Consider the following 15,235-nt stretch of genomic DNA (forward strand, 5'->3'; position numbering starts at 1 on the left):
TTCCCGGCAGTGTGCAAACAGCCAGAACATCACCAGGAGATCCGTTCTGCACAAAACACCACTGCAACACATTATATTTTGTTGGTAAAAAAAAGAAAAACTATTCACCAAAATTAGCCTTATGTCCCCAAAGGAACATGAAGTAGCTGTACTGCCAAACAACTGGTGACTGAGTTCCATAATCGAAATTAATTCCACATTTCGTCATAAACTGCAGAATTATTTCCATTTCGACACTCATGCCATACAAGGATAAAGCACACTGACAAAGAGGCCCAGTGGTGTCTGAAACCTGCTGTCAGGGACAGACGGACACGGAACAATATCTGATAAAAAAACGAAAACTCTGGCTTCCAAACTCAATGGTGCCTCCAGGGCCTGAAGGTAAAAGTGCTCCCTTAGGAGTTTGCTCCAGGTTCCTGGATGTTCTACATAGTGCATGCCGGCAGGTAGAATTAGTTAGTGAAATCGGCTCTGTGATTGTTACGAACACCAGGAACCACACTCATCCCCACACTGCGTATGGGATTAACTATGAAACACTGCATATGGGATTAACTATGAGACCCTGCATATGGGATTAACTATGAGACCTTGCATATGGGATTAACTATGAGACCTTGCATATGGGATTAATTATGAGACCCTGCATATAGGATTAACTATGAGACCTTGCATATGGGATTAACTATGAGACTTTACATATAGGATTAACTATGAGACCCTGCGTATAGGATTAACTATGAACTTTTGCAATCCTAACACTGTGTGATTGTTATTTGAGTTACAAACTGGAAATGCTTCTCTGTACATCTTTGAGCACGAAACCTGTAGGATTTGAGTTTGATTTGTGAGATTCAGTAAAAAATGAAGCAGCCGTGTGTCCTGTGTTTGGCGTGGACTCAGTCGTCATGTGTCTGTGGGTTTAGGAGGAAGTTCTGAGAGCTGCTCTGCTAAACATTCACATAGTGTTCTGTGTCCATGTGCTTTATCTACAACCAGATTTACTGCAGTCATTTCTACCCTCTCAGAACCCAGCAAGATGACTGGATCAGAACAGGGTGATGCTCCGATCTGTGATTCCCTTCAGAACAGGGTGATGCTCCGATCCCTGATTCCCTTCAGAACAGGGTGATGCTCCGATCCCTGATTCCCTTCAGAACAGGGTGATGCTCTGATCCGTGATTCCCTTCGGGACAGGGTGATGCTCCGATCTGTGACTCCCTTCAGAACAGGGTGATGCTCCGATCTATGACTCCCTTCGGAACAGGGTGATGCTCCGATCTGTGACTCCCTTCAGAACAGGGTGATGCTCCGATCTGTGACTCCCTTCAGAACAGGGTGATGCTCTGATCTGTGACTCCCTTCAGAACAGGGTGATACTCTGATCCGTGATTCCCTTCAGAACAGGGTGATGCTCTAATCTGTGACTCCCTTCAGAACAGGGTGATGCTCTGATCCGTGATTCCCTTCAGAACAGGGTGATGCTCTAATCTGTGACTCCCTTCAGAACAGGGTGATGCTCCGATCTGTGATTCCCTTCAGAATTCCCTTCACCCAGTTCCCCCCCCCCCCACTCCCACATCTCTCCAATAACTGTGTCCCCCTCCCCCTTCCTGATGAATCTTTTTTTAACATCTGGGGTCTGTAGTTAATTCAGAGATGAGGAGGTGCTTTTAGTACACAGAGCCAAACGTGCACTGTTCCGATCTGTGCCACAGTTGCATTAAGGGAAGCAACATAAGTCTTCCTGTCCACTGTCCACCCTTTAGACACCTTGCAGTGCCAATCTGTGACACTGATGGCCTTTTATATTGGATCATAACACTCCGAGGATGACATGATAGAAACCAGCTAAAGTAAACAGAATACGGTGACGCTGTCTCTCTGAGGATGATCACAAAATACTCCCAGAGGCAAAGTGAACAGTGTCTTACTGGCCCTGTATGAAACCGAAGACACTGTAAATATTTGGGGAACCTTGACACCAGCGTCATTACGGAGATAATGAACTGTCCTTGGTGTCTTCTGTGGCACCACTCACACGCAGCCAATAAATAATAAACCCTTCGCTCCCTGTGGAAGATTCTCACCATGGGTGTGTGAGGGCTGCAAAAAAAGGCTGATCCATCCAATCTAATCCAATCCAATCTATCCATTCCATGCATTTTAATCCATGTGATCCATAAAATTAATACAATCCATGCAATCTGAGCCATCCAATCCTGAGCATAGAGTGACAGCGATTAGTTTCGCTGTCCATACATAGTACCAGTCCCAGAACTGTGGTTCCTAGAGCTTTTCCCGGTGTCGTAGAAAATGTCACTGAAGTCTTCCATCAAGCACTTAAACCCTCCGTGTTGCTTCCGGGAGACTGTTTGAAAGACTCAGCTAAATGTGCCTGAAAGATTGAGAACACCAGTTCACAGTATCTGCTTCAAACGCAACGTTAATGGGTGCGCCAGATATCTGCCTGCATTCCTGCAGAAAGTACAAAAAGCATTTAGGGACAGACGTATTTTGATATGGAAATGTGGTATAGAGACATTCCCATTTGAAACAATACATATATATAATATTTAAAAAAGCAATATAGCAACAATACATGCAGAAGCTACAGTACACACATATAAATACAGATACATACATAGGGTAATCTTGAATGTAATAACAATACCTCTGCTTAGCCAAAGGAATTTGGTCACTGGCCCAGTGATAGGTCCAGTTGAAGGCCCAGTGGCGGGTCCACTGGAAGGCCCAGCAGAGCCTTTCCTGCTTCAAGGCAGTGATCTGCATGTGGGTTTACCTGTGCTTTGTCCTATGGATGCATACCTCTCCCACAGGTTGTGCGAAAGCGTCATGGCACCGGATGTGGCAGAGCAGTGACACGGGGCTGTTCAGAAAGATGACAAACCCTCCTCCACTTTCACTTCACGTCTCCTTATATAGTGAGCCATCCAGAGTGCTTCATGCAGTAATTGCAGAACACTGCCTTCCCTAGTTCCTGAAAAAGAGGTATGGACCTTTTAGCTTCGTACCAGCCACTTCCCACAAACTCAATAAAAGGGTATCGTAATCCTCTGTAAGGGTCTGAGATACTGACCTCAAAAACTTCTTTTCTTCATGGGAACCAAGAGAGTGGTCACACACACACGCGCGTGCGTGCACACACACATACACATGCACGCACATACGCACAACATACACATACTGCTTGGTTTCTTTGCTCGGCACGCACAAACCATCCTAAATTATCCACTTAGCCGTAGCCAGATGTGAGTGTAACCACCTTCAAGAAACTTCTTGAGCCAACCAGGAACATGAATACTGGCAAGGTAGCGCTGAACTCTGCTGAACTCTCTGTGCAGAGGTTTGACTTGGGTTTCTGAGAAGGTTCAGAAGCACATTCATGTGGAAGTTATTTCAACTGAAGCAATGAAATAAATTCATCTCAGTTAATCAACAATAGCCCAGGAAACAACTTCAAGTCTGTGAGGGGAAGACCTTCGTGTTCCAGCCTCCTATGGAAGGAAATGGACAGTGAAAGATGGAGATAGAGAAGACCTTACACTGTTTAGGATTTTGCTCAAAGATGTTTAATGAGAAAACAGGGGCGGTGTGGTCTTCTGCTGCTGTAGCCCGCGTGCTTCACAGTCTGACGTGTTTGTGATCAGAGATGTTCTTCTGCATACCTCGGTTGTAACGAGCGGTTATTTGACTTACTGTTGCCTTTCTATCAGCTCAAACCAGTCTGGTCATTCTCCTCTGACCTCTGGCATCAACAAGCCGTTTTCACCCAGAAATCTGCTGCTCACTGGATAGTTTCTCTTTTTCAGAACATTCTCTGTATACCCTCGAGATGGTTGTGTGTGAAAATCTCAGTAGATTAGCAGTTTCTGAAATACTCAGACAATTTGTTATTGTTTGGTAATGAATTTAATTTATAATTAGATAATAATTTATTTACTAATTGATAAAAAAATCTAAATATGTTTTGTGAGTGTTAGAGCTTTTTTAATCAAAGTGTGTTATTTTGGACAAAAATAATAACAACAACAACAAAAGGAAGACTTATTAAACTGTGTGTGTGTGTGTGTGTGTGTGTGTGTGTGTCTGTGTGTGTGTGTGTGTGTGTATATGTGTGTGTATATGTATGTGTGTGTGTGTGTGTGTGTGTGTGTGTGTGTGTGTGTGTGTGTGTGTGTGTGTATATGTGTGTAAATGTGTGTGTGTGCGTGTGTATATGTGTGTATATGTGTGTATATGTGTGTGTGTGTATGTGTGTGTGTGTGTGAGAGAGAGAGAGAGAGAGAGAGAGAGAGAGAGAGAACATCTTGTCCTCAGTTCTGTACTGTTCATTAAGCTTGTGTTTGTCTCGGCAGCTGTAACACAGTAGAAAAGGTCATATGTGATCCATCCCAGCACAGCAGCCTAACCCAGTGATGGTGTCAGTTCCTCAGGGGGCGAGATCATCGGAACATGATGCACCAGTGATCTAAATTCAGTTCTTCTCTTTATTCGGAAAGGAGGAGCAAGTTTAAAAATTCAATCATTTTGTTCCAGCAAATCAAGTACCCACAGATGACTGAGAGGTAGTGGCTTACTGCTATAGGCCAAGCCTACTTCCTGCGGCCATTGTGAATGCCACCAATCAGATTCACGTCAGTGGATTCCGAAGTGATTGCTCTAGATCCAGACTTCCTGGCTGAACTTCACTAGTTTCCTCTCTGTACCCCCATAGACAAAAGTTGACAATGGCAGGACTATTAATAACACCTGAGAGACAGAGGACAGTTAGAGCATGTCCTCTGTTCCAGCATTTCAGGAAGGGTGCACGAAAGAAACAAGTGACCACTGAGAGAGAAAGAGAGCGAGAGAGAGGGAGAGAGAGCAGCTGTGATGGGAGGGGTGAGTTTGTAGAGTGTGTATGATCCTTAACAGTCTGATGCCTCTGGGGAAAGTAGACTACAGTGTCTGTATGGGGTCACTGAGCTGGAGTTTCTGACTGTGTGTGTGTGTGTGTGTGTGTGTGTGTGTGTGTGTGTGTGTGTGTGTGTGTGTGTGTGTGTATATATATGTGCAAGCGTGCGTTTGTATTAAAAGTCAAACTGTGTATGTGAGTGTGACTGGTGTGTCTGTCAGCTCTAACCGCTGGACACCCACCCATCTGAGGTCCTTCCAGACGGATTCCGTAACCCTGTGCATCAGGTAGGATTTCTTCACCTTCTCAACTGTTACTTTTCACGTCAAAATATCCGATATTACCGCATTAAAATATGCAACATTACCTTATCAAAGGGTACCTGTGGATATGTTTACATTTGGTGTGGATTCGGGGGAGGGTTGTGTCATGTTAGCTCTAAGTGCCTTCCTGTAAACAAACTATATACCCTTTGTTTATTTTGATACTGAGCATCAGAACAATGACTGAACTACATGGGCGCCGGGCACATTCCCCAAACCATAAGAATACAAGAGTGAAAAAAGATGTTACAACAATGTAATATTAGACTCGACAGAACTCTCTACTCTGAACTCAATGTGATTTGTATTTTTCAGTATAACTTAGTATATTGTATATAGATGTTATTTCATAATTCAACAGGTCATTCTATCAGGATATCAAACTTTAGTTTTTGTCCTGGTAGTTGTGTGTGTGTGTGTGTGTGTGTGTGTGTGTGTGTGTGTGTGTGTGTGTGTGTGTGTGTGTGTGTGTGTGTGTGTGTATGTGTGTACACCAGCATAACATTCATGATATGCTTCATTCTAAATGCTTTCACAAACCAATATGTTCACACTAGATTCTCCCATGATTAGAATTAACGGTGTACTGGCCTTCAAACTTGGAGTGTGCGTGTGTGTGTGCGTGCGTGCGTGCGTGCGTATGCGTGCGTGCGTGCGTGCGTGTGCGTGCGTGCGTGTGTGAACGTGCGTGCGTGCGTGCGTGCGTGTGTGGGCGTGCGTGCGTGCGTGCGAGCGAGCGAGCGTGCGTGCGTGCGTGCGTGCGTGTGTGTGTGTGCGTGTGTGTGCGTGTGTGTGCGTGTGTGTGTGTGTGTGCGTGTGTGTGGGCGTGTGTGTGTGTGTGTGTGTGTGTGTGTGTGTGTGTGTGTGTGTGTGTGTGTGTGTGTGTGTGTGTGTGTAAAACACATGCTGCTGTGCTGAGCCAGTATGTTATCATCTGCGGGTTTTCATTGCTGTATAGATTAGGGTGTGTGTAAGGTATCTTTTGCCAAACTGCTGTTCCTGTAAGACTTTGTCTTCACACCTTTCATCCATCTGAGGCTCTTCCAGTGGTGTTTAAGGGAGTGAGTGTGAGAGCAAGGGAGAGAGACAGGCAGAGAGAGAGACAGGCAGAGAGAGAGACAGGCACCAGGGAGTGGACCTCATTGTTTTGAGCATATCTGAAACATGCTTGTTGCCACATTCCACAAGCTGATGCCTGTGTCTCCCTCAGAGTGCCAAAAGAGACTCCTCACTACTGAGACCAATACACACAGTAGGTTTCTCATATAGTGAGCGTCAATGTTTGTGTTGAACTCCAGTTGGCCGCTTTTATTATTTATTTCTCAGATTTCAGCAGGTCACTTGCGTGGCCTGCGGTTGATTGTTTGGGAAGAGACTGCAGAAACGCACAGTATACTGGTGCCTCTCTCTCTCTCTCTCTTTCTCTCTCGCTCTCTCTCTCTCTCTCTCTCTCTCTCTCTCTCTCTCTCTCTCCCTCCCCCCCCCCCCCCCCCCCCCCCCCTCAACTGTATATTCATGAAGCTGAGCTCTAAACTGCACCGTGGGCTTTTGCTCTGAGCTTAACGGGACATATCCCAGCTGCTCGGGAGAGAGAGCACGCATTATTTTAGCCATGGCAGAGGCGGCCTGGACGCAGCGCGTCTGCCGTCGCCGCGGGACACGCCCGTGCATAATCGCTTTTACTGCAGCCTTAGTTGTGCTGATGCCATGGGTTTCCTGCCCGCCTCTCTCACTCTGGAGCCACAGATAGGGAATTTAATGAATCATTAACTCAATCGCTGAGCACTTTTGGGTGGCTGGGCCCTTACACTGCCAGATGGTGGTGCTAGTTTTAACAACTGCTGCCCTTTGAGAGGGGAACAGATAGCTTGGTCACTGGGGAGCGAGTTTCAGAGCATCGCAACAAATTCACTCGGTGCGTCACAAGAAATCCACTGCCTCAGCTGAGGGTTCACAGTAAGGCTCTGTGGTGTTATCAGGTCCCAGAGCTGAACTGTGGAGCTGAAAGTGTGAGATTAAAGTGTTAAATATGCATTCAGGCATTTTTTGCAGCAGCAAAGATGAATTACAGAGCTTTAATGTAAGTTGACATCTGCATTAAAAACAGATTACTATGTGCTGGGGTTCGGTAGGCTACTAATTAGAATTAGACTACCTTAGGTGAGACCATAACTACTAACAGTATTTCTCAGGTGCTTAGCAACGTTGTTCATAACAGTTTCCACATTCTCTTTTGACCAGCACAGACTGCAAAACACTAACATGTCCTGTAAAACTCCTTATCCTCTCTGTAAAACTCTATACTTCAGTCAAAACAATAAATGCATGCTACAAAACTGTATAACTCACTCATACAGTAATGCAGCATTTCATTAGCAAACACATACGAGCATTCAGGAATCATTCACAGGCCAAACTTTAACTACATGCCATCAGGGATGCAGATACAAGCCTGGGCTTGGTCCCACTGTGCTATGGCTGTTTGGTTAACGTTCTTGACTAGGAAACGGAAGGTTGCCGGTTCAAGTTGCCACTGCTGGGCTCTTGAGCAAGCCCCTTAACCCTCAAATGGTATTCAGTCATAATTGTATATCTTTTGGATAAAAGTGTCATGTAAATGTAAAGGACACCTGCTGTAATTCACAATGGCTCACTACAATTACAGTTAAATTGCACAGATGCTTCAATAAAATAAAGTGAAATGTAGGAATGAAAAATAAACTTCACTGAGGGTGCAGGAATTTTACTGGGCTTCATACAATATAGTCCTGTAAAACAGGTGCATGCTCAAATGCAAAATAACCAAAATGACAAAGGTTTGCCATTAGCATTACTCTGCCTGGTCTACTCCATCTCTGACATTGGGTCCCATGTGTCAGGTTGCAGAGAACATTTTCCCTGGCAATGCAGTATGTGAGAAAGCTCCAAGCATACCTGACCCTGCCCTGGCAGTCTGGAGACATGGTTGTCTACATTGGCATTTGGTCATAGCGACGGTAATCCTGAACTTTCCATTACCAGGCAGGAAAGAATTCCTCACTAGGTTTGAGGAATGTGGAATATGGAAGTATAAAAATTCTAGACACGCGTAAACAAGCCTTAAACCAGACCCTCACTGCAGATGTGTGAAGGAATGAAACATTGTCCCGTGTGACTCCAGGATGCTGGCCGTTGCCCTGAAGAGCTCTGTTGATTGGTTCGGAGTTAGACGCATGCAGGCTGTCATAAAGCATTAAGTCAGGCCCATTCTGAGCTGCAGTCACGGTGTTGTGGTTTGAGCATGTGAATTTTGTGTCTGTTTTGGGAAAATTCATCTCAGTTAATTAAGAATGGAGACTGATGTGCGAACAATGAGAAAGTGTTCAAAGTGAGACTAGGCCGACATGAAACCATGATGGCAGACACTAGGTGGCAGCAGAGAGACGAGAAAAATCCAAGTTCAGACAATAAATCTGAATTCAAGTCGCAGCTAAAATGTTCAATGACTAAACCATTTTATAAATATTTTTCACAACCAAGAAAAAGATTATGTATCAAAAACAGAGGTCACAAGAAAAACATACTTTCATTATATTTTATCATTTCAGCAATACTAGAAAAAAAACAAACATTTTTACACTGTTAACTTTAGTACTAGTTCAAATGTTCTGTGGTCCTGGCTGGACTTTTATATTTTTACCAGTTCAGTTCTTGAGCCCTTGCAATGAGAAACCACACATTTCCAATTACTGTTTTTCTGCATTCTACAAAATAAAAAATAACAATATAAACATTATTTATTTTTAAATGCCCACATGAATTAAGGTATGTCTAATTAAATCACCTTTAGCATTTTAATGTAATTTTAATGTAAAAATTGTATAAAATCAAAAACTAAAATAACTGATTACACAAAAAGGGGAAATGGCTGATGTGTTGTTTTTCACTGCAAGGGTTTACTTAGTAAAAATGATAATAACAGTTCTGTTTATTACCATTTTTACAGTTTAAGAGAGACACTCCTATCTTAACAACACTTATAATAGTAAATTAGGCAGACATATACTAGTTGAGTTATTAAAATGTTATCAGGAACTCAGACACACCACATCAACCTATAAAATAGGTTCCTGTGTGTCATGGCCCCACCCCCACTGGGCGTGTAACTGCCAGACTGTCAATCATCCACATCAGGCCTTGAACTCCACCCCCTATACCACAGCAGGCCTTTAACCACACCCACTAAATCACAGCACCCCTTAAATCACCATACTAAACTTATTAGGTTTGAAAACATAATTGAAACATTTGAAACATTTTGGAAAAATATGAAATATGAGAGAAACTGTTGCACTGGCGTTTGCACTGCTTAGTTTTACAGTGTATGCAGTTTCGTTTTCTGGCAGTGAAAATCAAGGCACTGCTTTCTTCATTACCAAGAGTAAACAGTCTGTAGATGTCTGTAGGTCAGGTGTGAGCCCTGGACGTCTGTAGGTCAGCAGTGAGCCCTGGACGTCTGTAGGTCAGCAGTGAGCCCTGGACGTCTGACCTGGAACTCTGTAGGGCTGCTTTTCCTGAAGTCGGGATGATATTTTATCACTGGTGCTGGCACCCCAATGTTCAGCTCCTGCAACAAACAACACATCTGCAACATCTGTAACTAATACGGCTGTTTCTACTAGGCTGAGAGGCCATCTTAAAGGAATGCCTCGGCCATAAAACCAGAGAAAACAAGTTTTATTTAAAACACACACGAAACCGCTCTGCTGGAGGAAACAAGAACACACCACTGGTTAAGAGTCAAGCCCCACCACTCCCAAGTTGCCACTTAACCCACAAGTTGTGTTCAGTCATAATTGTAAGTTGCTTTGGATAAAAGTGTCAGATAAATGCCAAAAACGTAAATAAATGTAAATGTACTACTGAAGGCTAATGGTAAGAACAAGCTAAAATATAGACACCTTATACATGGCCATAGGCATAGACATTTGAATGCGACATAGACAGATGAATGATTCTGTGTCATAAGGCTCTTTGTTGTGAAATGTCTTACACTTACGTTTATGAAATGCTCTAGTTTGCCCTCGTGTGGTCAGCTGTTAATTTGAAAACAAGCACTTTTGTGTTGTGTCGGTAAGCTTACACAGTTTTCTATTGATGTGTGTGCAAAACAGCGTTTTAATTATTGCATGAATTTAATTTTACAGGAATTAAAAAGGTTTTTTGTGGTTTTGACAATAGGTAATAATAGTAATATTAATACTACTACTAAGACTAATACACCTACTGCTATTACTAGTAGTAGTAGTATTAGTAGTAGTAGTAGTAACATTTGTAAAATTTTAGAATGATAAAAATGACAGAAAACAGCAAGTATGGGAGAATGAAAGAATGAAAAACACCAAACAAAGACAAAATTTGGCAGCCAATAAATAAAGCCAAATTCAGTAAAGAAAAAGAACATTAAGACTTCACAAAACAGAGACATTTTGCGGTCATAGCAGTTAAACGTTTACTCCAGAGTTTTATGGACGAGCAAAACAATACTGTAATGGTCTTCTGGCGTCCCGATACTTTTTAATGATCTGAGAGGTAACTGGAGCCAGGCTGGCATAAAACCACAAGCACAGTTGAGCAACACACACCTTGAATGGAGCTGTTGCACTGAGTTTTAGGGGTAAGTTTTACCAGACCAGTAAATTGCTGTTTGATGATCTGAGTGATTTATTTGGAACATGTGAAACTAAATCACTCAGATCAGAGCAGGGCTAAGACAATGAAGACGTTTTAATGATGAGGGCCTTGTTTTAGTAACTTGCGGAAACCTGAAGTGACTGCTGCTGCTGTGCTAAATTTTCCACATTTCACATGACGACCTTTAGCAGGCGTCTCTGGAGCTGCGGGGCCATTTTGCGCTGCACACATGTTGGACGTTCTCACAAGTTTCCATGGCCTGCCTGAACCCCTGCTGGCCTGTTTGCTTAGGTGTGTGCTGATTACAAGTTCACATACTGCGTCCCAGCTTCCACAGAGCATGATGCGTGAAAATACTGCCTCACTCTCTTTCTCTCTCTCTCGCTCTCTCTCTCTCTCTCAGCTCAATTCTGTCTCTCTGTCTCTCTCTCTCGCTCTCTCTCTCTCTCTCTCAGCTCAATTCTGTCTCCCTCTCTCTCACTCTTTTGCTCTCTCTTAACTCAACTGTCTGTCTCTCTCTCTCTCTCTGTGTGTGTCTATGTCACCTCTGTCTAACCTCTCTCTCTCTCTCTCTCTCTCTCTCTTTCACCATGCTGAGTGCCCCCTGTAGTATGTCCTCCTCATTAGAACAGTTCATAACACTGGAAGTAAAAACCTCTCCCTCAGGCCTTTACTGCCATCTCTGCGAGGACAGCCCCTTCCGCAAGGACGCCATGTTTTTACTATTACCCCACAGTAGCTGACAGAGACATGGAAGAGCTTGGCCACGGGTTCCGGACTGCCAATCTATGATTCTTTCAAAAGGCCATTTTCAATAACGGCTGTTATGGATGCCATATCATTTTACAGACATGACATAAATGGTGGGGGCAGATGTGGAGTTGAACGTAAGGTTTTTAATGAGGAACTGCAGTCTGAGCTGCTTCCTGCCAGGGCACCGCGGGGTCGGGCTTCGTGGGCCATGACTCCAGGAACGTCATCTCCTCACCTCCGTGGCTTGACATTTATGTCGTGCTTTTTGTTTTTACAGCAGACGGTGGGGCCTCCGGATCACGGTGGGGGTCAGTCAGTCTGGAAGCCCCCCACAGATGCAGCTCATAAGATCCGATAATCCTTGAGAGGAGAGGCGGGATCTTGGACGAGGGGTTGAGATGGAGAACCTGACCACAGAGGTGAGCGAGGGCGTGCACATCACGTGTAACGCATCCGGCCGACACGACTTCATCTTCACGTTTGTGCCCGTCATCTACGCCTGCAACTTCCTGGTGGGCGTGGTGGGCAACAGCATCGTGGTGGCCGTCATCTTCCGCTTTATGAAGCTGAAGACGGTGGCCAGCGTGCTCGTGCTCAACCTGGCTGTGTCAGATCTGACCTTCCTGTTCACTTTGCCTTTGTGGGCCACGTTCACGGCCACGGGCTACCACTGGCCGTTCGGCAGCTTCCTGTGCAAGGCCAGCGGCGGCCTGGCCGTCTTCAACTTCTATGCCAGCATCTTCTTCCTCACGGCGCTGAGCGTGGACCGCTACCTGGCCGTGGTCCACCCCGTGGGCTCCAGGCGCCACCGCACGCCCCTGTGTGCCCGCGTGTCCTGTGCGCTGGTGTGGGTGGCGGCCCTGCTGCTCAGCGCGCCCGCCGCCCTCAACCGCGATGCGCACCAGGTGAAGGGCGGCGCCAACACTCTGTGCGGCGTGCTGCACGGCGGGCAGAGGCGCCACGTGCTGGTGACCTTCGCCGTGCTGAAGAGCGTGCTCGGCTTCCTCGCACCCTTCCTCATCATCGTCACCTGCTACTGCCGGATGGGCCGCGCCCTACTCGGAGCCCGGGGCGTGCCCAGGAAGAGCACCCGCGCACGGGGGGACGAGACGCTACGCATGCTGGCCGCCGCCGTGCTGGCTTTCTTTGTGTGCTGGGCCCCTCACCAGGTGGTGTACTCCATGGACCTCCTGGCCATGCTGGAGGTGGTGACAGACTGCCGCACACTTGACATCATCGACACCGCCATGCCCTTCAGCATATGCCTGGCATACTTCAACAGCTGCGTCAACCCCGTCCTCTACGGCTTCGTGGGACGCAACTTCCGGAAGAACGTCCAGCGACTGCTACGATGCGGCCCGGTGTCAGGCAGGCTTCACCCCCACACCAGCAGCAGGACCAACACTCTCTCTCAGCGAGCCTCCAAGCTCCTGCATCTGCCCAGCAGTAAGAAGAACTCCGAGCGTCGTACCAACCCACTGGAAGAGCCAAAGACCTTGCAGATTTAAACCAGTGAGATGGGTTTTGTTTTGGTTTTTTTCTGATTTTTATTTATTGGGGTCTTTTGGAAAGGATGTAGTTAAGATTGTTGTTGTTGTTGTGGTTGTTCTTGTTCTTTGCGCACTGAGTCCATTATCCAAAAAAACAAAATGTCATTTCAAACAGGACATGCAGTGTCTGCCATGTGCCGCAAACCATGGGACTACACAGAATTGCAGGACTACAAAGAACTGCGGGACTACACAGAACTGTGGGACCACACAGAACTCCTTTGGATGAAGCTGTACATGTGCTATTTCTGATGTAGATTCATGCACTTACAGTCAAACATTAGTCTTGCTGTACCTTCTCTTATCAACATTAGCACTAACAAAACGTGCTTGGCTAGCTTGTTTGCTAAAGGCCACTTTTAGCCAGCCAATGAGAAAGGCAATGTTTCTGCTACTTTCACACTTTATCCCACAGAAACAGCAAGAGCATTTTTCTCAGTTCGTGAACAGGAGCATGACAGCTGATACACACCTTCCCAAACTTTGATCTCTTGTGATCGGCTTCAAAGAGTTCAGCACCAGTGTGAATGAGCCGTTGAATTCATGACTGTCCAGAATTATCTCTGAATTTAGACCCAGTGTGTCCCTCAGAGCACAGCACATGTGTCACAGTGATCCTGTAGATCACCTGGTGTAGCTAGGACAGCAATGTGTCTGCAAACCCCACAGAACTGTCATACTGATAAATACGTTGATCTGGATAAGAGTGCCTACCAAACGATGTAAAAATGAATTATTATGACAAAAGCATTTATGGAAGTTGTGGTTAAATCATTCCTGTTCCTCCCTTAAACATGACTTAATGAAATCATTATGTGTTTTAGAACTGGATGTAGCTGACTGATCCACCAGAAGAGATTTATACGAATAGACCCAAAAGTCATTCCCAGGTCGAGAGATGTTTAGCTATGTATAGATACATTGAACATAGAGGGCAGTGGGACACATTGGCACCTTCATACAGATGACCTTGACACTCAGAATGTCCGCCATAGGTCAGAGATGTCCTCGCAAAAACACACATGCTTTCAAGACTCTGTTTACCTGACATTTAGCTTCCTTAGAGGCTAACGCACTTAAAAAGACAGCGACAGGAATTACAAACATGATAGCAGTGTAGTGGATATAGCATAAAGGTTGGTAATCTGGATATAGCATAAAGGCTGGTAACCTGGATATAGCATAAAGGCTGGTAATCCGGATAAAGCATAAAGGCTGGTAATCCGGATATAACATAAAGGCTGGTAATCCGGATATAGCATAAAGGCTGGTAATCCAGATATAGCATAAAGGTTGGTAATCTGGGTATAACATAAAGGCTGGTAATCCGGATATAGCATAAAGGCTGGTAATCCAGATATAGCATAAAGGCTGGTAACCCGGATATAGCATAAAGGCTGGTAATCCGGATATAGCATAAAGGCTGGTAATCCGGATATAGCATAAAGGCTGGTAATCCGGATATATCATAAAGGCAGGTAGTGTCTTCTCTGAAGGCTTAAAGTAGATTCTAGATATTTAATGTTCATAGAAACAGTGTAATATTTGTGATAATATGCCATAACAGTGGTCTGTAATAATTTATATCTCTGTTGTAGTAATTCATATGGGTTATTCTGCAGTTGGAGTTCCTGAACAACTTGTTCAAGAAAATTTGTTGTACACCTTTGTTTTTTAAAAGGCTATGTAAACAAAAATATAGCATTTGTATTTTGACTTTTGGAACGAACAGTTCTCCTAACATGGTTGCTATTTTTAAGAAATGTCAGAACTAATATATTTTGTGCAGGTTTGTAAAGCATTCTTAATGCTTGTTGAGCCCAACAATACCTCTGAGAAATAAATGTGGGAAAATTCATGCACATTTTATATGTATTTGAATAGAGACAAATAAATGAAGTCTCTATAAATGGATGTTTTATTATGCGGGTGGAGAGATCTGATGTTGTCCTGTTGTATTGTTATTTAATAAACGTGGAAAACTCTCATCAAGTCACAACCAGAACAGGTTGGGT

At 44.6% G+C, this 15,235-nt stretch overlaps 1 protein-coding gene across 2 annotated transcripts; it reads left to right on the plus strand.

Moving 5' to 3' along the window:
• The first annotated feature begins 4,726 nt into the window (after nucleotides 1-4,726).
• On the plus strand, nucleotides 4,727-15,212 carry agtr1b (angiotensin II receptor, type 1b). 2 transcript variants are annotated; one of them, XM_035530400.2, is made up of 3 exons: nucleotides 4,727-5,208; nucleotides 11,948-13,182; nucleotides 13,336-15,212. In XM_035530400.2, exon 2 carries the CDS (start codon nucleotides 12,069-12,071, stop codon nucleotides 13,176-13,178), a length of 1,110 nt encoding a protein of 369 aa, XP_035386293.1. In that variant the 5' UTR covers nucleotides 4,727-5,208; nucleotides 11,948-12,068; the 3' UTR covers nucleotides 13,179-13,182; nucleotides 13,336-15,212. The 2 variants fall into 2 exon arrangements, with proteins under 2 accessions (XP_035386293.1, XP_081552315.1); XM_081696189.1 differs by having other exon boundaries at nucleotides 4,728-5,208; nucleotides 11,948-15,212.
• The last annotated feature ends 23 nt before the right edge of the window (nucleotides 15,213-15,235 follow it).

The sequence above is a fragment of the Electrophorus electricus genome, chromosome 14 (genome assembly GCF_041902795.1).
Source record: "Electrophorus electricus isolate QZ-2024a chromosome 14, ASM4190279v1, whole genome shotgun sequence".
Taxonomy (NCBI): Eukaryota; Metazoa; Chordata; class Actinopteri; order Gymnotiformes; family Gymnotidae; genus Electrophorus; species Electrophorus electricus.